The sequence below is a fragment of the Mus caroli genome, chromosome X (genome assembly GCF_900094665.2).
Source record: "Mus caroli chromosome X, CAROLI_EIJ_v1.1, whole genome shotgun sequence".
In the NCBI taxonomy this organism is placed as follows: domain Eukaryota; kingdom Metazoa; phylum Chordata; class Mammalia; order Rodentia; family Muridae; genus Mus; species Mus caroli.
This window is the reverse complement of record NC_034589.1, coordinates 51,540,384-51,563,531: the sequence shown is the minus strand read 5'-3', so window position 1 is coordinate 51,563,531 and position 23,148 is coordinate 51,540,384. Positions and strand designations below refer to the sequence as shown.

The 23,148-nt window shown below is 40.5% G+C and overlaps 1 protein-coding gene across 5 annotated transcripts in view; it reads right to left on the bottom strand.

The window, feature by feature from the left end:
* The window catches only part of Slc9a6 (solute carrier family 9 member A6), a 54,681-nt gene extending 32,628 nt beyond the window's left edge, over positions 1-22,053 (bottom strand). For 2 of the 5 annotated variants that reach the window (XM_029473308.1, XM_029473310.1), the window contains exons 1-7: positions 21,817-21,889; positions 21,450-21,674; positions 11,104-11,303; positions 8,959-9,036; positions 8,579-8,655; positions 8,197-8,309; positions 2,641-2,746 (exon numbers count right to left, since the gene is read on the bottom strand). In XM_029473308.1, the coding sequence (XP_029329168.1) occupies positions 2,641-2,746; positions 8,197-8,309; positions 8,579-8,655; positions 8,959-9,036; positions 11,104-11,303; positions 21,450-21,618 (743 nt within the window). In that variant the 5' untranslated portion in view covers positions 21,619-21,674; positions 21,817-21,889. Of the gene's footprint in view, positions 1-2,640; positions 2,747-8,196; positions 8,310-8,578; positions 8,656-8,958; positions 9,037-11,103; positions 11,304-21,449; positions 21,890-21,982 lie in introns of those variants that run through there. The other 3 variants (XM_029473309.1, XM_021152678.2, XM_029473306.1) reach the window with 3 other exon arrangements.
* Between the last annotated feature and the right edge of the window lie 1,095 nt (positions 22,054-23,148).

Below are 23,148 nucleotides of genomic sequence, written 5' to 3'. Positions count from 1 at the left end.
CTCAGTACCTCCATCTAGTAACTCCCCATGGACAAGCAACACAACTGCTTTCCCTCCCATTTTGGGGTAGGAACTCACTTGTTAGCTCCATCAAGACACATCCATAGCCAAAAGCTTCCCTGTTACAATGATACCCTTTAGATATAGTGCTTTTCTGTGAGCGCTGCAGTAGAAATGGCATGAGTTAACCTAATTCCTATTCAAAAGGGGACCAGACATGGCTCATCCTTAGAGAGTTCAGAAAGAAATGATTCAAAACCCAATTTGAGAAAGGCTGCAATAGAAATGTGGTCCTTTGTGAGAAATTCCATGAAACAAAGTCGTTTCTTTTAAACACATTTCTTCATCACTAAAGCTCAAATAATTTCGATGTATTTGTTTTTCTTAACACTACTCATATGCTAAAGTTACAGGCAATGGGTTATTTTATTGATGGAAAATGTAAGGCACAGTGAACAACGGTTTAAGGTAGGACCAGAATAGAGCAAAGTTTGTTTTTTCTTTTGACTCATAACCCATTAGAGCAACAAGAAAGGACTCCTTATCAGTTGGATGATTAAATAGTACAATAACTGTCTAGGATACCAAATTAATGTTAATAACTTTCTTTATGCCTTACTCTCTCCATTTAGGACTGAAGGGGGTGGGTCTCTCATATATGTATGTATTAGAAGTTTCAATGGTCTTTATCATTTCATGTTTCTGAAATGCCTAAATTACAATTACACTATCCATCTACTCTTCCTTTCACATAATATAGAACTTCTATTTTGTACCTATCTTCATGGAAGGTACTCACATTTAGCATCAACATTAGTTATAGCCATTAGGTTTTGTTTCTTTTTTTAAAGATTTTAAAATATTTTTATGAATATGAATACACTATAGCTGTCTTTACACACAGCAGAAGAGGGCATCAGATCCCATTATAGATGGTTGTGAGCCACAAGTGGTTGCTGGGAATTGAACTCAGGACCTCTGCAAAAGCAGTCAGTGCTCTTAACTGCCGAGCCATCTCTCCAGCCCCAGGTTTTGTTTCTTAATTTAGGTTTATATTACTTATAAAAAACTCTGGCAATAGACACAGCAGGGAAGGCAGCAACACTTATACATAGAGCATTCACAGAAAAGGATTTGACCTTTAAAACAGTGCCATCCACCTCATGGAAGGGGTTAGTGTCATATCTCTGAAAGGGTAATTTCTCACTGTTTAGTAAGGCAACAGTGGCAGTCAGGCTGTGCAAAGTAGAGTCTGTGACTTACGACTCTTTTATAGCTAACAAAGTAGAAGTTAAGGAGTGAAATTAAATAATGAGAAAATGTGAAGGGCTTTTTCTTCCAGCTCATGACAAGTTCTAGTATAAGATGAAGGTGGTGGCCCACATGAGTGCATGTGTCCTTAGTGAAAAGTGAGTTCCCCAGGGGTGCAGAAGCTCTTCTGCCTGCAAAGGCCTTGTATTAACATGTACAACAATTTCTATTATTAGATAAAATGCATTACTCATTCAACAATTATCCTCACTAAAAGTATATTCAACACATCTAAGATAAAGGTGTTTCTCAGATGATTATGGTAAATAAGAGAAACATGAATTAAACTATATTTTCTCAAAAAAAAGCTGGGCATGTAATCTACTGGGGAGCTCTAAAGAAAGAGTTACTCCCATATTGTGGTGTTTGAAGTATAAAGTGATACAATCCTTTGACTGGCAATTTGCCAATAATAAATAAAACTTAAATTTGCACTTATCCTTTAAACCAACCACAAATCTCAGTGACTCCTGAGAATGTATTCTACCATATACCCATGCCTGTGCAAACTGAAGACAGCTCTAGGTCAAATACTGCAACTTCCTTTGAGATAGCAAAGGACTGAAAGTTCTTTAAATAGCCAGCAGCAAGAGACTGAGAGAGCAAAGAACTAAAGTAGGGTTCACAGAGAATCCTGCAAAGCTGCAAAACCTAAGACCTGCCTTTGACATGAAAACATAGTCAGACTATACTCATGATCTCATATACAATACAGTAAAGTGCTTTCCAACTAAGAATTGAGTGGCTGGGGATGTAGCTCAGTGGTGGGGCACTTGCTTAGCATGTACAAGGCTTTAATAGGTTCACTCTCAAAAACTGCCAAAAATTAAAAACAAAAACAGAAATGAGAGGCAAATAAAATATATTCATGACTGTGGTTGGATTTTAAGAAATACAAAGCTATAAAAGAAACTTTTTTACTAAACAGCTCTAAGGAGCTAGGAATCAAGGAGTAGAATAAGAACAGAATTTCTATACAAACCTTTTTGTGTAGTTTTGAATTCAAAACTTAAGCCTAAGTAAAAATGTATTCATGTTATAATGTTAAAACAGATAATAAAATTAAAGACAGTAAAATGACTCTTATATAAATACATCACAAACAGAAAAACAGTAGAAGGAACTGTCCTGTAATCTTTATAGGAACTATTTTTATATGACAGGAATATAACTTTTTCTTTCATTTTCCAATTTATCCATAAAATATATGTTCCTCTCAGAGCAGGGCAGAAAGCCTCATTGTTTGGAATATTTCTATCCATAATGTGCTGCACTCAGCAGCTGGCTTTGCGCATGGAGCATTCGGTATAGAATAAAGTGCACACTCACGAGGACAGCACTATGGCAACCGCGTCATTAAGGACACTTTCCCCGAAGAGAAGAGCGTAGAGTTCAACATCAACTTGAAGCTCGTGGAAGATGGCAAGAACAGTCACTAAGAGAGAAAGAGTCAAAGGAATACTGAGACACCACAAATACAGCACATGTCCCTCCAAAGCTGTTGGATGTTATTTAATCATTTCTTCCTTTCTAATAGCCTACTGAATTAAAGTTTTCGTTTTTCTGACAGTATGTGCTCCTAATTGGCTACATGGTACACCACCTTTCTCAAAAAAAAAAAAAAAAAAAAAGCTGAAAAAAACCTTGAAGGCCTGAGTTGGCCTACAATCTTCATACAAATTTGAAAAGTCTGGTTTTGCATATTTATTTTCTATAAAGAGTATATTCAGCATTTTTTGTAGTCTAACGGGCAATTAATCTTTAATAAGAAAGAAAGTATGAAAAGTGTCCCTTTCTGTAAGGAGCCCTTGTTCCTTGAAGCCTTACAACCCCCTTCTATTTGACTTGCAAACTGGATGCATACCAAGTTCAGTAAAGACCTTAGGCAGTGAAAACACAACTTCAATTTTTGTTTGGCACAATGTTTATGACCAGAGTGACAGCTGCTGCATTTAAGTGACCAAGAAGCCAACTATCAGGCCATTCTAGGGTAAGGAGGACAGAAAGCACAACACACCCTTCCTTTGGGGAAGAGATCATATTAAAATTCTTAGAAATTCAGATAAGACTGATAAGCTAGATTGTAGCTTTCTTTGCTGGGTAACACATTGCTCACCCAGAAATAACTCCAAGCCGATATGAAAAGGAATATAGCCAGAAACAAGAGAACGTTTTCAAATAGGAAACATAAAAACAGAAAGTTCTATTTTTAAAGGGTATAATTTTTATTGCAAAACACTGGAGTACACGTATATCAAAACGCAGATATGTTCTATGTCTACATATACATACATAAACCTGGGGGGGGGCAGAGCAAGAGCTCAGCACTAACTGCACTGGCTGTTCTTCCAGGGAACCAGGATTCAGTTCTGAGTACCTTCATGGAGGCTCAAAGCAGACTCTAACTCTAGTTCCAGGGGACCCAGAACCCTCTTTTGGCATCCTCAGACACCCAGGCATACATGTGGTACACAGACATACATGCAGGCAAAACACCAATATATAAAATAAAGGAAAACTTTCTAAATCTTTTAAAGAAAAAATATTTAGGGGATCTTTTATCTTATGTGTGTGGGTGTTTTGTTTGCATGTATGTATGTCTGTGTACCATGTGAATGCCTGGTACAGTTGGAAGGCAGAAGAGGGTGTAGGATCCTTTGGAAATGGACAGTTGTGAGCCACCATGTGAGTGCTGGTGACTGAACCTGGTTCTCTGGAAAAGCAGCTTGTGCTCTTAACATCTGAGCCATCTCTCCATCCCCAAGAAAACGATTTGTTAAAGCTTACCAAGAGAAAGTAAAGGGGAGAGTGAAAAATACTGTCACATTTTGAATAGAGAACCCATGGTTCAAACTTCTAGAAAGATAATGCAAATTAATAGAACTAGAGAAAGTGTGTACATAATCTAGAAAAGAAATCTGTCCAAGTTTCTATAGACAAACGATTATTGCTTGAGATAGTCTGGCAATACTCCAATGAAAACAAAACCAGAAAGTTGAAGTGATGTTGCCAGTTTGATCTTTAGATGTCTCATAGGCCTGCTTCTACTGAAAGACATGGACACCTAAGACTATGGGCTTCTTGAAAGTAGGGGAGCAGCTTCTGTAAAGTCTTTAAAGAAGCAACATGATTTCCAGTTTTCATAAATGTTCAGCTCACTCCTCTAATTCAGTACTCAGGAGACTAGAGCAGGAGGGTTACCTCTTGTTGGAGTCCAACCTGAGCTGCATAATGATTATCAACCCACCTTGAACTACATGGGAAAATCAAAACACAATGTTAAATGGAGCCAAGTCTGGGTGGTACAAACTTGTAGTGACAAATCCTCCAGGGGCTGAGGTGGGATGCTTCCATCTTTACGGACTGCCTGGATACAAAGTGAGGTGAATGCCAACCTTGGGGTCTTAGCAAAGACCTTTATTTAAAGCTCAAACAGATGGGAGTGGGGCGCTGGCCACACTCATAAAGTGCGTGTCGTGCAAGCGTGAAGACCGCAGTTTAAATCTGCAGCACCCACTGGAGAAAGCACAGAGAGGCATGCCTGCTAGCTCAGTGGGAGGGAGCAAAAGACAGGGAAAGTCTGCAGCTCACTGGCCATCCACTCTAGACACTGGTGAGCTCTAGCCTCACCAAAATGAAGGTAGAAAGGGTGGAAGAACAAATACAAACACAAACACATGCACAGGCATACACATATACTCACAGGAACATGTGCACCATGAATATACCTAATGCCATATTAATTAATCCATTAATTAATTAGCATCAAAAGGACTGAAGCATGAAGGGCTTGCCTAGTGTGAGTGATTCCCTAAATTCTATATATCCTCAGCAGTACAAGAAATAAAAATTACACTATACAAATGTCTAAAACAGAGCTCTGTCTTTTAAATTATTCATTTCAAAGCAGTCCCACTAGATAGCACAGGCTGGCCACAAGCTCTCTAAATACTTGACTCCACTTTCAAACACTGAGATTATAGGCCTGTACCATTGTGCCAAGCTAGCTCTGAGTAATCTTTTAGAATTATCTCTCATAGCATATGGAACACATTCTTTCTCCTCTCTATCATTCCCTGTGTTATCAAAGTTAAGGAAGGAATTCAAAGATAACCTGAGGACACCGACTTCAATTGTGCCCTATGATAATTAAAGAGGATGATTAACTTACAAGGGCAAAGGGTGAACTAGTACAAACCTCTACCAAATCCTAACCACTAATAAAAGAAGACTTTGATTCCTCAGGTTCTCCGTCTTTAGGGGATAGAGACAGAGGCCAGTGGCAGAGCACTTGCCTATCACAAGCAAAGCTCCCAACACCAAACAAGTAAAACCCTTAAAAAGCCCTTAAGTTGGTTCCTATGCTGGCTTTCTTCTCAGTTACTTTTATGACCACATGTTAACTGTATAAGCTAATAGGTTTCACTATGATGTTTTCATCCATCTATACAATGAACATTGACCCTATTCAGCCTACTACCATTCCTGATCTCCCTAATCAACTGGTGCCCTCTCTCTTGCCAAATAGTTCCCTGTCTACTTCCATATTTTGATTTCTTTTGTGAATTTTGGCTTTGCATGCAAAAGGAAATATGTGCAATTTGTCTTTCTAGCTTGGCTTACTTCAGTTTAATGTGATTTCCAGTTATACACATACTTCTGGAAATGACATAACTCCATTCTTTATGAATAACAAAGCTCCATGGTATATATGTATGCATCAATGTGTGTGTGTGTGTGTGTGTGTGTGTGTGTGTACTGCTTTATTATTTCCTTTGTAGATGACTACCCATGGTAATTCTACAGTATGCTACTATGAACAGTACTACGATGAACATCGGAGTTCAGGTATTTTTGCTATGCTGATTTATATTCCTTTTGCCTAAAGAGTGATATATCTGGGTAATACAGTAGTTCTAGTTTTAGACAGTTTTTTAGGAGCCCCTATACTGATTTCCATGGTGGCTGAACTAATTCACAGTGTACAAGATTCTTTTTTCTTGAGGTAGTGTCTCACTCTGTAGCCCACACTATCCTTATACTCACAGCAATTCACCTGCTTCAGCTTCTCAAATGCTAGAATTACAGACATAAGCCACTGCATCCAACAAAAGCTTGTCCATGCCTCCCCCACAGCCTCACCAGCATACATTTCTATTGGTTTCCCTGATAACAGACAGACATTCTTGACCCAGGGGAGATGGAATCTCAGTACAGTTAGGATTTTCATTTCTCCAATCACTAAAAGTGTTTAACACTTTAAAAACTTTTTTTGGTCATTTGTACCTTTTTGAGGAGTATCTAATCACTCCATCAAAGAACATAAAGACTGTATTACTTATTCCTTTAGTGTTGAGCTTATCTTTACATATATTCTGGATATCTACTCTGAACATTTCATTCTAAATTTTCTACAAATTCCTCATTTAAATATAGCTTTTAGTTTATCAATACACATTCAAAATGTTAAATTTTATCTAGCAAGCCAATTCATTCAAATCATACAAACTCTTAGAGATTTCACCCTTGAAAGAACAAAGAAACAAGCTTTGACAATAAAAGGGTTTCATAATCGTAAGGCCAATTTTATAGAAAGTAATTCTTTAATATACTGAAGACTGCTAAAATCTCTAAAGCATACACCTATCAGCATAGCTGCTGTACAGCAACCATTTTAAACTGACTTTTCTTAGTTAGGCATGATGGCTCACACTGGCAATCATAGCATATTACAATGCTGAGGTGAAAGAGGTTGAGGCCAGCCTAGATGAGAGATAAGCTGTGTCTCAAAAGAACAAAAACAGTAGAGTACATGCCGAGGATGTACACAGGCCTGTGTTCGATCCCCAGACACCCTGGCATACCCCAGTAATCCCAGCACTCCGGAAATGAGGACAAGTTCAAAGTGAGCCTTAGCTACCTAGTGAGTTAGAGGCCAGTTTGACAGCCTGGGCTACATGAGACCCTGTCTCAAAAAACAAAGAAAGAAAGAAACCTAAATTATTTTTCTTATTTGAAGATATAGATACTTAAATATAAATAGAAAAATTTTGGAGAAATGGCTGTCTAGAAATGCAAAAAGAAGTATACAATCAATTTTAAAAACTATAACCTAACTTTTCTTTTGCTATATCCAATCACTAGGATATTGTAGTGGCTATTCCTGGTTGTCAACTTGACTATATTTGAAATGAACTACAATCCAGAATTGGAAGGCTCACCAGGGACCCTTATCTGGAGACTTGGAGATAGAAGTTTCTGATTTGGATTTTAGTATGGAGATCTTGAGGCATAGTGGCTATGGATTCCAGAAGATTAAATCTCCGAGTTCAAGGTCATCCAGGATTAAAGGTGTGGTGGAAACACACCTTAATCTGGGCTACACCTTCTGCTGGAGACAATATAAGGACATTGGAAGAAAGGAGTCTTGCTCTTGCTCCTTCCTCCTTCGCCTGCTTGCTTCCTGTGTGAGACTGAGTAACTGCTAGAACCTTGGACTTCCATTCACAGCTACTACTGAACCATTGTTGGGAATTGGGCTGCAGACTGTAAGTCATCATTAAATTCCTTTACTATATAGTGACTCTAGAGAACCCTGACTAATACAGATATAAAGACCAGTTTAGATTTCTCAGGAAAATATTTAATAGCTGTAATCAAAATAGCATCAATTTGTGAAGCAGTTATTGTAATGAAAAAGCCAAACGAGCAAATATCTGCTTAAAGCAAAAGGACCTGAAAAGCATTTACCGCCTCCCTCCCCATAGGACAGCACAGTGCTAGTGCATAACCTAGCCCTGGTTCCATACCTCAGAGAAACAGCCACATGGGCTTTAACAGGGAACCCTGCAACTGAAACAGTTCCACTCCACTCCTAAAGCATACCTGGGTCGGTGGCTGAAACAATGGCACCAAACAGCAAGCAATCTGTAAAGTAAAAATCTCCTGCGAGTTGCCCAGTCACCTTCATCAGGGTTACACAGCCATACATGATGGACCTGTTCAATAAACACATTCCTATATTATAAAAATGCCAACTATTAAAGAAGTTAGAATAAAGGAGGAATAAGAAAAGTAATCTACTATAGTACTCTATGATTAATCCTGGATTGGTATTTAAATATACCTAATACTTTAGGTTTAAGGAAAACTCAAACAAGTACCACAAAACCCGCACATTTGAGAATACAGTAATAGAGAAATCAAATGCTGTTCTTTTAGAATTATAATCTGAAAGCTTAAAGGCATTCCAAGCTTCAAATCTTACCCAATAACGAAACAAGAAATCGCTGTTCCAAGAAAGGCATATGCTAAGATAGACCCAAGGTTCCGGAAGAAATGTCTCTGATAAAAAAGAAAGAAAAAAAAAGTTAGGCTCTGTTAGAATATCCACCACCAACTGACAAAGAACATCCCTCTAGTGCAATTTTCTCTGCTAATATTAAGTGCATCATACTCTAGAAGAAGCCATGCAGGGAAAGCATTCTGACACTGGCATTAATTTCAACATAATTTGAAAAGACAGGGAGAAAAGAAAGGAAACCTGGAAGAAATGTTAAGTACCAAGAAGAACATGGGAAACAGAAGAGCTGTCAAGCGCGGGAAAGTTAAGGCCGGTCAAAGTGTAGGAAATTCGAAAGTACTCACCCTTTTGAGACTGTACCCTGCATAAAATATGATAGGAGGAAGCAGTATGTTGAAAAAGACTTCTGGATCAAAAGTAACCTGTTAAGACACAGAGTTCTTTTCGATTATTTCCTTCAGAATATCTCACTACATCATCAAAAGGAAGGAATTCAAGGTTAAACTGGTCAACAGCAAGAACATTTCTATGTCAACTTCAAAACACTTCATGTAGGAGTATACATTTTCATTTCTCTGATGCTGAACACTTTTTATTGGCCATTTTTATTTCCTCTTTTGGTAACTATTTACTTTATTAGCACATTAACTGGATAGATTTGGAGGGGTGTTTTTTGGTGATTCTCTACATATCCTAGATTTTAATATTCTCATTGATATATACTTGGCAACGATTCTTTTCCCCTTAAGCAAATTTTCTCTTAGTGTATGTCTGTGTGTATGTGTGTGTATGTGTGTGTGTGATATGAAAGTAGAAAAAGATAAGGAGAGGAAAAAGAGAGTAGTCGAATACATCATGTATGAGAGGAGACAGGGGACACAGAAGAGGGCAATAGAAGAGGGAAACAAACTACAGCCAAATATGACACATATGTATTATCCTACATGCTAGCTCAAAAGTCAATATTCTAGATAGGGATCCGGTTCTTGCATGCTTTACACACAATAGTTTTTAATAGAGGAGAGCTGTTGTTCTTCTTTTCCTCCAGTGACAGGATGACAATGCTAGAATAATCAGTTACTCAGTTTCTATGGAAACCAGGCTAAAATATTATATTAAATTCTTAGTAGAAGACAATAATACACACCTGTAATCCCTGCATTTTGAGACAGGTCTGAAACAGGAGAATTGCTGTGAGCTCAAAGGCACCCTGAACTACAGATTAACAGGCAGCTAGAGCCATATAGCATGGCTTTGTCTCCAAAAAAAAATTAAAAATCTTAAAAAGTAGAGAAAATATAAACATATTTTTGCTTTATCCAAAAAGAGGCCTGGATCTAGAAACAGAAATCCAGGTTATACTCATTGTTGATAAATAAAACCGAGTTGGTACTCAGGGAATCTAAAGCTACATAACAAAATACTGTAGTCAAAACTCTCTATACAGCCCAACATTTCCAGTCCTCACAGCTCCACTCGTTTTAAATCCTATTTGCTCTAACAGTGCAGATGACCTCCTTCTGTTCTAAAGGCAGCAGGAGAAGCTGCTATGAACGCAAAGCAGCATTTACTAGAGTTTTAAGAAACTGGCCATTTTCCATGGCTGCTATTCTCTGGTTTTAAAGTACACTTTGAGTTTGTAAAATTTTAAACCAACAGAAACACAACTAAGAGGCTGTAAAAATCAAGTCGAACTAACCAGAAGACAGGAGGGGTGGTGGTGAAAACAGACAGATGTGTGAAGTGGTTCTGCTTCGGGGGAGAAACAGTAGAACAGCCAGGAATCATGAGAGCTGGTGAGACTGCAAGCCACCCTCCCATGGGAAGCATGCTACAATACCCGAGGCTCTCACTAGGATCCCAGAAGTTGTGCAAGACTATGAATCAAAGAAAGGTGAAATTATATTTGTCTAGAATACAAGCAAGGCATGAAAGAATCCAGTGAAGCATTGGTGGAATCACTGGTAGAACTAAACGAACTCGATGTGCTAAAGCAATAGGACCATTTGTAAACTGAAAATATGCGTATGCATTCTTCTGAACTCAGGTCCCGGACAGTGTCAGTTATAAAAACCTTACACACACAGTAAAATAAAGAGTTACAGATCTTAGCCTTAATCGTGACAATAAAATATACTCAGTCTATCTCCTGAGAGCATTACATTTATTAACAGGTTTTATTCCATTTTAAATTAATTATTATTATTTTAATTATAAAAAGTTGCAGCTAGGCATGGTGGCACAACCTGGGAGAGGTACGTGGTACATGTGTATAACTCCAAGGAGGCAGAGGCAGGAGGACTGACTGTTACAAATTCCAGGTCAGCCTGTTCTCTGTAGCCCATTCCAGGGCAGCCCACAACACAAGACGCTGCCTCAAAAATAAAAAGAACCAAAACAAAACAGGTAGTTCTTTTTCTGAAGATTCACCTAGTTGCTCCTTACACAGCTTTTAAAAACCCAAACATCCCCCTCAACTGAAAACTTACCTTCCTAAGCATTTCATTATCTTGAACATTGTTGAGTTCATGTGAGCTAATCTCTCCTTTCAGCGTATACTCATAAAATTTTCCACTGACGTTGACCAACAAGGTAGTTGGACTTGACTGCACTTCACAGCTCAGAGTCACATTATTCACATCGCTTGGCACATGAATGCCGTACCGAAGCACAAGGCCTACCAAAAGACCTGGAAATGAAAGAAGCGTCAGCTCTTTTCACAGAAACTGCTTAGTTGTACCCAGTACATATCTCTAGATTAACAACAGAAATTTTCTGATGACAGTCCTTCATGAATCAGAACCAATTTTCAAACCAAATTGCTGTCACAGTTTGAAGTACTACTGAATTCCTATGTCAAAGAGTCCAATCTTCATGTAATCCAGTGGGACAGGGGGGGAAACGTGCCTTAGAGTAACAGTAAAGGCCACTCCATATCTAAGTCATCATATTCATAATTCAAGGAAAGTAACCAAATGAGGAAATACTTTCAAGTCATCAATACACAGCTTATGCTCTAAGTGTCATCGAGCTGAAAATGGAGTCATACTGGAAATGTGTTCTTTGTAAGCCTGGCCAATTTGGTGCCCACCTATAATCCTAGCGTTCAGGAGACTGAGGAAAGACTGGGTTCCAGGCCTGCCTGAGCTACATAGTGAGTTACTGGGCAGCCTGAGCTACATTAGACCCTGCTTTCAAGCAAGAAGGAAAAAGCAGTCTCTCTTTAGCAACGCTCCTTGGGTTTGAGCCCAAGACCACAAAAGGGTACGTTTCTAAAAACCCCATCCATCAGTTAAAAAGACAAACATATGCTCCTTGTATTTATTCCCAAGCACATACACATAGGTGATCAAATAATATATATTTAATAAATGGCAAAGTAAATATATATACTATTTGTAGATTTACTTAATTCTCCTACCACTGAAAGGTCAGGATTAAAATGTAAAATGCCCACATCAAAATCAATACGTGAAAGAAAAGGCCCTGATTCCTGTCCTGTGGAATCAGCACAGAGGTTTTACTCCTACACATATGCAGATCTAATCACTTCTCTGGGTTCTATAAAACTGGAGCGATAAACTGCAATGCTTAGGGATAGCTTTATTGACACATAATTCTAATGCTAGAAAATTTATCCTTCTGAATTCTATGATTCAGTGACCTTTAGTATATTCACAAATTGTATATTCACAAGTGTAACTCAATCACCACTAATTCCAAAGCATTTTCAATGCTCCAAAAAATTACAATACTCCCTACTCCCCTATACACAAACTCTAATTTTGGTTCTTTTTAACTTAAAAAAAAAGAGTATATACATGTGTGTGCACACATGCATGCACATATGTGGACATGTGGTAGTAGAGGATACAGGTTAACATTGGGTGTCATCCTCAGCTAGTCTTCACCTTATTGTTTGAGACAGGGTCTTCCCTGAGCTTAGAACTCATGGATTTTGGCTAGACTGAGCTCCAGGGATCTGCCTGTCTCTGCCCTCCCTCAGAGACACATGCCACTGTGCCAGCTTTTACTTGGGTGCTGGGAAGCCAAACTCAAATTCTTATGCCTTCACAGTAGTTTACTGACTAAGCTAACTGTCTAGCCCTGTAAGTACCAACACTTGAAAGTTAATAATCAACCTTTTCATCTCTATAGATTTACATATAGTGGAGGCATCATATAAATGGAATCCTATGATGTATGGCCTCATGTCTAGCTTCTTTCACTTAGTATAATATTTGAACATTCACCTTTGCTGTAGAATGTATCAAATTTCCATTTGCATGGCAAACTGATATTCCATTATATGCATATATCTCAACTACACACTGAACTCATATTTCTGGAACTTTCCTTAAGGCCAAGAGTCACAGTACTAACTAGATTTTTACCTTCCTATGACCTTTTGTTCTGACTGGTCATCCATTCATTTAAGATATAAATTGCTAACACAGTCCATTTCAAAGACTTATCAATCCAGTTAGCAAAAATGGCAATTTTAATAATCATTATGTAACATACACACACACACACACACACAAGATGTTCTAAATACAGAGAATAGTTAACTAAGTTTAAGGGAATGGTACCTTAGAGGGCTTTTTTTTTCAGCAATGTCACCTAAGGAAATAGGTATAGACATAGTAGAATATATATCTACTCAAGAAATAGCACAATAAGACTGATAAGGAGAATCACAAGGTGTTTCACTGTGGCTACATTAGCAGCTGACAAGCGGTGACATTTGTAAGAGCTGCAGGAACCGAATCATAAACAACCACAAGTGTTAAAGAATGGATGGGGCTTGGACTTTATTGTCCTAAAGCAAAAAGAAATCATGAGTTCTCAGTATGAGCTTGACATTAGAGTTCTATTTTAAAATATTGGTCTAGACTTGAAAGGATCTAAATGGTTGTCTAGGTGAACACTACAATCATTAGACAGTAAGAGCTTTGGACCTCGTGTAAGAGAATAATGCCAGAAGTGTGTGTGTGGGGGGGGGTGGCTGGAAGATAGTAGGTTTTAGAAAGCTTTGGTGGCTAAGTAGAATAGGCTAGGGAGAATGAAATGAAAGACTAGAGGAGTCTTAATGGACTTGTCAATGAGGTGGTTACGTTGGCCAGAGCAGACAGGTAGAAAGCAGGGCCATTTAATGAAGTGGGAACACGTCAGAGAGAATGGCTTCACAGGAGGAAAATGCCAAGTTAGTTTTTAAAAGATTGTGATTCTTATGTATGAATCTGCCTGTCATAGGCAGGCATGGAAGATAAAAGAAGGATACCTAGAGCTATAGTATCAGCAGTTGGGAGAAGCCTGACACAGGAACTCAGGACCTCTGGAAGAGCAGCAAATGCTCTTAACTGCTGAGCCATCTCTCCAGTCCCCTAAGTTTAGGTTCAAACATGCTAAGTTTGATGTGCAGAGTCTAGAATGCAAGTAGGGAGCCCCAACTTGATAATCAGTGGTAGAAGTTAGTACTTGCATGAGATAATCATCTGGGAGCAAAAAGTATGGGGGAAAGCACAGATGTAGGCCCTAGGTTTGATCCCTAACAACCAACATTGTGGTGTCAATAGGAACTGAGGAACTGATAATGAATGTAAGGAGAAAAAACCTTAGGAGTGAGAAGAAAGAAAGAAGTGGTGGCTAAGCATTCAGGAAGAAAAGGAAATGACTCAGTCCTCATCAGAGAGGCTTCTTCTTGCAGCAGATGGAAATTAACATGGAGATCCACAAGTAGACAATATGAAGAGAGTGAGAGACTTTAGAGCACCAAGCCCTAAATGGGATGTCTCTATCAAACCCCTCCCGTAAAGGCTCAGAGATCTATGCAGAAGAGGAGGCAGAAAGATTGTAAGAGCCAGAGGTAGTAGATGATTCTAAGAAAATGGCATCTTGTATACACAATTAACTGATACACATACTAACTCATAAAGACTGTGACAGCATCCACAAGACCTGCATAGGTTCAAACCAGATAAAGTCCCAGCACTGAGAAGGGGAGATGGAGACACAGTCCCACCCCAACTATGAGGCTATTTGCAGGTTATTCCTACTAGGAAAGGGAAAATCTGTTTTCTCCAATATAGTGTCATTGAGTATACTGACTACACCCCAGGCCGGGTCCCAGGCCCAGGAGCAGTTCAGCAACACAAAACAGACTCCATGTTTCATTTGAGGTCGTTTATTTCATTATTTTTTACCTTACTGTTCATTTGTTTTAATGTTTGCTTTGTTTTTGTTCTGAGTGAGAGAACATGAAGTTGGGTGGGTAGGGAGGTGAGGAGCATCTAGGAGGCGTTGGGTAAAGGAAAATATGATCAAAATGTATTGTATAAAAAGAATTAAGTGGTAAAAGCCATGGGGAAGTTAAAAGCCTTAGCTGGTAGGGAAAGGGGAGGGAGAAAAGAAAACAGGTCCTTATAGTTAACTCCCAACCACCACTTGTGTTTGTTAAGGTAAGCAGCAATGATGATTTGCTGAACAGCACAATATGAATTTGAAAAAATATTTTGGCCAATGTCCTGACCTAAAATGAAGAATCACTTTAAAACCCTCTGTACCTACTGGACTGGTAGGTATATCTTGGTGGAAAGCCCCTAGTTCAAACCCCAGCACCACACACAGACACACACACAGACACACACACACACAGCAGTTGTACAAACACAACTGGGTGTGGTGAGCACATCTGTAAGGCAGAAAGATCTTAAGTCTATATAACCTCCATGATACGATGAATGAAAGAAAGCAGGAAAAGGGACAGAGAAAGAGAGGGGGAGCAAGAAGGAGAAATAGACAGGGAGAGATAAGGAAGCACATCGTGCCAGGATATCAGCAATCCTTGATAGATATAACCTAGGAGGGAATAAAGGCCGTATCCATATAATCCCTCTGTGTAGGTGATAACTTTTTTCTCTCTTATACCAAAAGATTTCCCAGCGGAGAGGCATAGTAAAAGTTACCCCTTTGCATTTACATGTTAAGAAAAAGCCTCACAGTTTAGCTACTATAAATATTAAACAGAAGCATAAACTCTTTCCAATGCAAGGAACAGTATGCACTGGCTCCTCTGCATGCCTGAAGCTACACTGAAACATCAGGTGCCCTGATCCAGGCCCAGGACTTGAGTAGATTTGAAACACACACTTTGGAAAAGTAAAAACAACACCATGCAAAACAATTACTTATGCTGGAAATAAGACAGATCCTTTCATTACAGCATCTGGAAAATTGAAATATCTCTGAAAAAATGTTGACAGATCAACAAAATTCAAGTCTGTAAAAGGTCAAATCCTAATCATGGAATTAAAACAATTCTTAGTAAAGAGGAAGGTCACAAAAGAGTGCTTTGTCCGGGAGATAAAGCAGAAACTTCTAGCATCCTACACATATGGAGGCATAGAATATATTGATATTATAAAATTTAAATTAATAACAGGCAACAAGAGATACTTTTCACAAAACAGAAGCCTACCCCTACCATGCATTCATGATCTGCTTGTGCTGCAAGCGTGCCTGGTGATAAGGAATTTAGCACAACTTGGGCCCACTACTGTCTGCTTCTCTAGATAATGGAACACCACCTTCTCAGGAATTCCAGCCCAGTCTTCCTGCCTATTGCACCTGAAAACTCTGGAGCTCAAAAATATGAAAGTACTATCACTGAAGAATTAAATATAGACAAAACTGATAAAAATTTCTACCCCTTACGAAGTGTTTGTGGCCTGCAAGATGTTTGCCACAGGAGCCTAATGGACTGAGTTCAGTCTTTGGAAAGCAGTCTATAAAGTTATCCTCCTACCATCAATGTACACTGTGGAATATGCATGCCGGCACTCACAACTCATAATGCAAACATACATATTCATACAATAATAATGAAGTTAAATAAAGAAATGTTTGTTCTATAGTCCCAGCACTCAAGAGACAGAGGAAGAATTAGAGCAAGTTTGAGGCCACTCAGGGATATTCAGTGAGAACCTGTCTTAAAACAAAAACTAAAAGGCTATCTATGAAGGTCTAGCTCAGTGGCAGGATGCTTATCTGGCATGAGTGAGTTCCTGGGTTCAATGCCCAGGGCGCCCTAGAGAAAGTCTGCATACATTCATCAAAACATTTATAACTTGTTTCAAAAATGCTGGTATAGAAGCCTGGAGAGAAGGCTCAGCAGCTTCAAAGCACTTGCTTCTCAGGCAAAGAACCTAGGTTTGATTCCCAGTACCCAGATGGCAGATCACAACCATCTTTGACTCCAGCTCCAGGGGTTCTGATGCTGTCCTGAGCCTCTGAGGGCAGTACATGTATGTGGTGCACAGATATTCATGAAGACAACACATTTATATGTATAAAAAGAAAATCTCTTAAAACAACACTGTTAATTCTGTGGCAATGGCTAATTGAATTTCAAGATAGCAAAGAAAGTCAAAGCTTTTATTGACAGCTGTTGTGATTTACTGGCTAAGAAAATGGGACTTTAAAACCAGATAGACTTTTTGAATCCTAACTAAACTTAGGATATCAAGCAGTTCACCAGTTAACCTCTCTGAGCACTAATCTCCATGTCTGTAAAATGAGAAAGATAATAAAGAGTACCCATATCATGGGGTTATGAGGTTTAAACGAAATGTTCCTTAAAGTGAATTACACAAAGTCTAACACATTGTAATCATCAATAAACACTATCTTTTTGTTGTTGTTGTTTTGTTTTGTTTTGTTGTTTTTCAAGGCAGGGTTTCTCTGTATAGCCCTGGCTGTCCTAGAACTCAGAAATCTGCCTGCCTCTGCCTCCCAAGTGCTGGGATTAAAGGTATGTGCCATCACTGCCCAGCAAACACTATCTATTAAGTCACTAGATTTTAAGTACTTTGAGGCCAAGGAATGTGGCATGAACATGCATTTCTCACCATATGCCACCTAGCACAGACATTTAATAATAAATGTTTACTGACAAAATTAACAGTTTATCCTAGGACTTAACTAAGCAAGATTCTCTAAGGCAAAACAAATATTTTTCTGTCATTTGCTTCTTACGTCCAAGCACAGTGCAGTGAGTGAACACTTTTCAGACTTAATTAACGATGGCAACGATTTTCACTAACAGTGACTCACTTTTAAGCTTCTTAAGAAAGCTAGTCCAATAAGCAAAACACGTGGGCACCTTGACACTGTGTTTGCAGGGCTTCGGGAGATGGCTCAATTGGCAAAGTTCTTGCCACACAGATTCTGAATTTGGGTCCCCCAAGCCCATGTACCAACAGGGTTCCATCAGAGCACACCTACACTCCCAGCTCTGGAAAGGTAGAGACAGAGAGACCCATGGGATTTGCTGGACAGCTACTCTAGCCACACCCATGGGCTGCAGGTTCACTGGAAAACCCCATCTCAAAAAAACAAGGTGAGTAATGATTGGGGAAGGTACCCAGTGCTGAGCTCTGGTCTCCATTGTATACCCACACATGTCAGAGTCGGTGCTTTTAACTAAAGCAACTATTAATCTATGTTACAATCTAGAAACTGACCACACAGGTGACTTAAGTTTACTTTTTGTTTGTTTGTTTTGAGATAGGGTCTCACGACAGCCTCCAATCTTCTTGCTTCAAGTTCCAGAGTTCAGTGATCACAGGTGTACCCCAGCACATTCCAGCGGTGCTTTAAGTTTTTTACACTTGCTTCTTACAAGGATAAATGAGCTAGGCATGCCAATGAAAGCTTGTCATCCTAGACCCTGGGAGGCAGAAGCAGAATTTGCCATGGACTTAAGACTAGCCTGGGCTACAGAAAAGGACCTGATAACTTTCTATTAAATAAATAGTGTTTTTCTTCAGTTTGCTGAACCTTTGAAACACGTCGTTCCAATCCCATTTAGTCGGGAGCTGGATTTGGGAGTTAGGAACCCAACTGTTCCATAGTCCGTTGTCATTTCTCATGAGAAAGTGGGACAAGCTGTGGAATGCCAAGCCAATCCCAGGGTTGACTCCTAGACTAACACTCTTGAATCTCATGGTTTTCAAGTGATACCCTTGTTGTTCCCTCATGGAATATTACTACTAAGGCACTATTCACTCTCATTGTAGAAGTGTTAAAGGTCATCAGCAATCCTGTGTTTTCCTACTTCAGACATGAGATAGCAAAGAACAAACATTTTCAGGCTCGTCCAAAGTCCCTATTTGATTTTTTAAAAAAGCCATACTGTTTGTGTCTTGTAAGACTAAGTAAGGAAAAAACACTTTTCTGACCCTGAGAACACACAGCTACAACAGCAACAGGAACAGCTATCATTTACTGAGCATTTACTCAGGAGTCAAGAACTAGGCGAACAAAAAGGGTTTTCTCATCATTTATTCCCAATACAAAGGTAAGACGAAAAGATGAGCGGAGGCTTGCTAAGATCACACAGAGTTGCTGGCTCTGTGGAACAGAAATCTGGGGCTGACTCTCAAGGGGTTTGCAGCTTCAGGCCTCAGTCTGTTTTTACATGGCTCAAGAGTTGGGAATGGTTTTTACATTTCTTTTTAAAAGCCTAAAGACATAGAATTTAAATGTATTTGTACTTTGTGTGGATGCATGTTTTGCTCACATGTATGTTGGTTATCTGTGTGTGCACGCTGCCCACAGTCCAGAAATGGGCATCAGAGTCCCTGGAACTAAAGTTATAGATGGTTCTGAGCCACTATGTTGGGGTTGGGAACTGAACTAAGGTCCTCTGGAAGAGCAGCCAGTGCTCTTGCCCACTTATTCTTCTCTCCACATCCTGGTTTCTTAAAAAAAAAAATTTCGGGCTGGTGAGATGGCTCAGTGGGTAAGAGCACCCGATTGCTCTTCCGAAGGTCCAGAGTTCAAATCCCAGCAACCACATGGTGGCTCACAACCATCTGTAACGAGATCTGGCGCCCTCTTCTGGAGTGTCTGAAGACAGCTACAGTGTACTTACATATAATAAATAAATAAATCTTTAAAAAAATTTTTTCAAAAAGAATAAAATGCAATATTCATGACCCTCACAATCAGTCCTTTAAATATGCCAGTCCCTAGTCTGAAGTTTCGTACCATCAACTACCATGGCAAACCATTTCTCTCAATAGGAAAGAGCTTATCTGTGATCAAGCCCTTATTTTAACAATATAAGGCTCATTTTGCACTTAACCACAGTTCAAATGCCATTATATGCATGTCTATAGTTCCTGTACATAATATATAATAATAAACTACCCAGTATATGTTCACTGAAGATAGTAAACAAGTCACATACAGTGTCACACAGAGAAAGGAGATGAAATGTATAGTTTGTATGACCAATTAGCCTTAAGGGGCACTACAAATTGAATGGCATTTTTGACATTCTAGCAAACAGGGACAGTCCTCATGCTTAGAATTTATTACCTTACAAATGGAATGGGAGCCTGAGTCCATGCATTTTCTTAAGCCATACAACTACCTTTTATTGCCACCCTTGATATGCACGGACATTCTAGAACTCTGGGTTTCCTTGAAGTGGGTGGGTGGGGGCTGCATGAGAAAACGCCTTTTAGTTCCAAGCCTTCGCATGCCCATCTTCAAGTGTCAGGAACAAACCTCAGCTGCCTCAGTAATTCAAGACTACCAAATGAAGATAATCGTCACACATGCACTGCACAGACAGGATTGTCTGTCTACCCTCATCTCTTCAGCCATACCCTCCTAGGCAGATATGAGACTGTCAGCAAGATCTTTTCCCCTCACAAGACTAGAGAGGCTCAAAAGGCTTCTAAGCCCATGGGTTTTTTTGTTTTTTTTTTGTTTGTTTGTTTGTTTTTTGCCTCCTCTCCTCTGTCTCTCTGTCTCTTTCTCTTTTTCTCCACCCCCACCCCCGTGTATCATCTGTCCCTCCCCCAACACACACACTCACACACATACACACACACACACAGAGAGAGAGAGAGAGAGAGAGAGAGAGAGAGAGAGATAACCTCAAAAGAAAACACAGTGAGATGAAGAAGCAAAATCATTTACACAGCAACTGATCAATAACCTCATGCCAACAGCAAGTCACCCGTATGCATATGCATGAAGGTTCTTAATTACCACTTGGCTGGCCAATTCTCATCATATGGTACGTAACATGCGGCTGGAAGAACCATAACTCTTACCATAACTCTCACTTCCTAAGCCTGAATCCAAAGGGTCAACCCTAAGGCTCCCCATCAGGTATAGTATAATAAATGAGGACAATATTTAAAATGCCCTAAGCCTTCTGTAGCCTACTTCAGGTTTTTAGTTTGTGTGGGTCCCACGGGAGTAAGGTTATCATTTGCACCTAGAAAGGAGGCATAGCAAAAGCTGGGCAAGAAGTAAAGGTCGACTCTGGTTCCAAATGAATGCCAGATGCTGGCAGTACAGCTACTACTGCAGCTTCAACGAACCTTAAACAAACTGACACCCCAGAGACAGAGATTGCAAAGATGTCTTCCCCGCCCCCAGCCCCATCCCATCCACCGCACCCGACTCCCTTTCCCACATCCTCTACACCCACCGGTCCTGCTCCCCAGCTTGGAAGGCAGAGAAGGGGCAGCAGGGAGCAGAGAAAAAGGGGGTGGGGTCGAAGGCGAAAACAGCAAGGAGAGCCAGAGAAAATGGGGAGGCGAGGCTGAGAACGAGATAGGAAAAATGGGGGGCGTAGCAGAAATAAAAGGGGGTGAGCCAGAGAAACGGAGGACGATTTAAGGCGAGGTGGAAAACGAAATGAGAAGGGGAGCAGAATGTAGGCCGAGCAGGACCAGAACAGGAGGCGAAGGAACCGGCAGGCAGAGAAAGGGACCGTGCCAGCTAGGGGACAGGGGTCCAAGTCACTTGCCATAAATCATAGCAAGGCCGGTTTCGTGCAGGAAGCGGGCCCGGCGGTGCTTGAAGAGCCAGATCGTCAGAATGGTGAGGGTGAGCAGCAGGATGAAGATGAGCAGGTTGGCGCTGTCCTGCCGGTGGCTCTCCTCCGCCTGCTTCTCGGACACGATCTCCTCGTCCATGGCTCTGGTCGTTCCCCCGGAGCCGTCCAGAGCCCCTGTCCAGCCAAAGAAGCTCACTGCGAAGAGCAACCAGAGGGGCCGCATGAGCGGACGCGCCCGGGGCCCGCAGACGCCACGGCGAACGGGCGCCAGCCGCCAGCCGCGCCGAGCCCCAGCCATGTCTTCCCCCCACCCCCTGCCCCCCGCCCCTCTCCTCACCCGCAGCCGCCCGTGGTCCGACCACTCCCCGTGGGCTCACGGGAAAGGGGCGAGGCTAGAGCCCAGCCGGCGGTGCAGGCACCGCCCAGCAGGGCCTCCACTCTTAAAGTGACCGCCGCAGCTCCCGCCTGCGCGTCCCCATTCTTTGGCTTGTCTACCCACTTACAGGCACGCCTAGAGCTCAGTCCCAAAGTGAAAACTTATCGAATCTAATCCACTGTTTTCCGCTGAAGAAACACGGGGCCAGTGTCATCAGACGCAGGTTGCGCGCTCTCCACTTGGATTCAATTCTGACAGCTGGGAAGGGGACAGAAATCGATCTTCATAACCCATCTGGATATTGTCCCCCAGTGTCTCTTAAAGGCATAAGAAGTTGTCCCCATGGGAGTGGCCTCAATCTCCAGCTCTGTAATTTAAATCGGGATCCCCTTATTCTGCCCTTATTGGGGAAACAGTAACACTGTAAGAGTTCAAAAAGGAACTTACACAAAGGCATAGATCATAGATGTAGCTATATAATCGGGTTTTCTATGGATGTCAATGTTTAATATATGTCATACATCATCAGGAATGAACACATAGGTTCATCAGCCTTGCAAAGAGTAGGCAATCAAGTTTGTGCTCAGATTTACCTCAGAGCTGTGCTACCTTGGGGAAGAAATCTTTGCTGGTACAGGGCTTTTACCTCCCCTGTTGTCTTTTTTACTGTTACTTTAAGGCAAATGTCACTGGTTCTTTTCCATTTGACTCCTTACCTTTCATTTCCCTTTCCCCAAAGAGGAATTTCTGCAGATTCCTCTAGAACTCATGAGGTAAGATTTTCACAGCTCACCTCCATAGTTGAGCTGTGCTTGGGGACTTTTTCAGATTCTCCATACTTGCGGGCTCACTCCTTAGGTGAGTTGGGCTTCGTTTTATCTAGACTTTCACTTCTACACGAATAAGCTACACATCTCAAGCCCTGGCCTGCCACTGTTCCTTAAGGCCTCTATCTGTTGGGTAGTAAGTCTATCCTCTAAATTAGCTTATTCTTTCCTCTCTGAATATATATCCTTCCTCAAAGCCTTCATGACATCAGTAGTACTATTTATTATCTATCCCAACCCTGCCATTTTGTATATAGCATGCCATTTTGAAACCTTTTCATCTCAGGGCCACATCACCCAACAACAACTACAAGCCACCTGGTCTGTGAGGATAGCGAACTGGATGCCTCTTCTGTAACAAACTGCTTAAACTCTGTGAGGATAGCAAACTTCAGGGAAATCAAAACAACTCTGGAATGGTTGTCCTGTGTGACTGGCCAGGAATATTTTTTTCCAACAATAACGG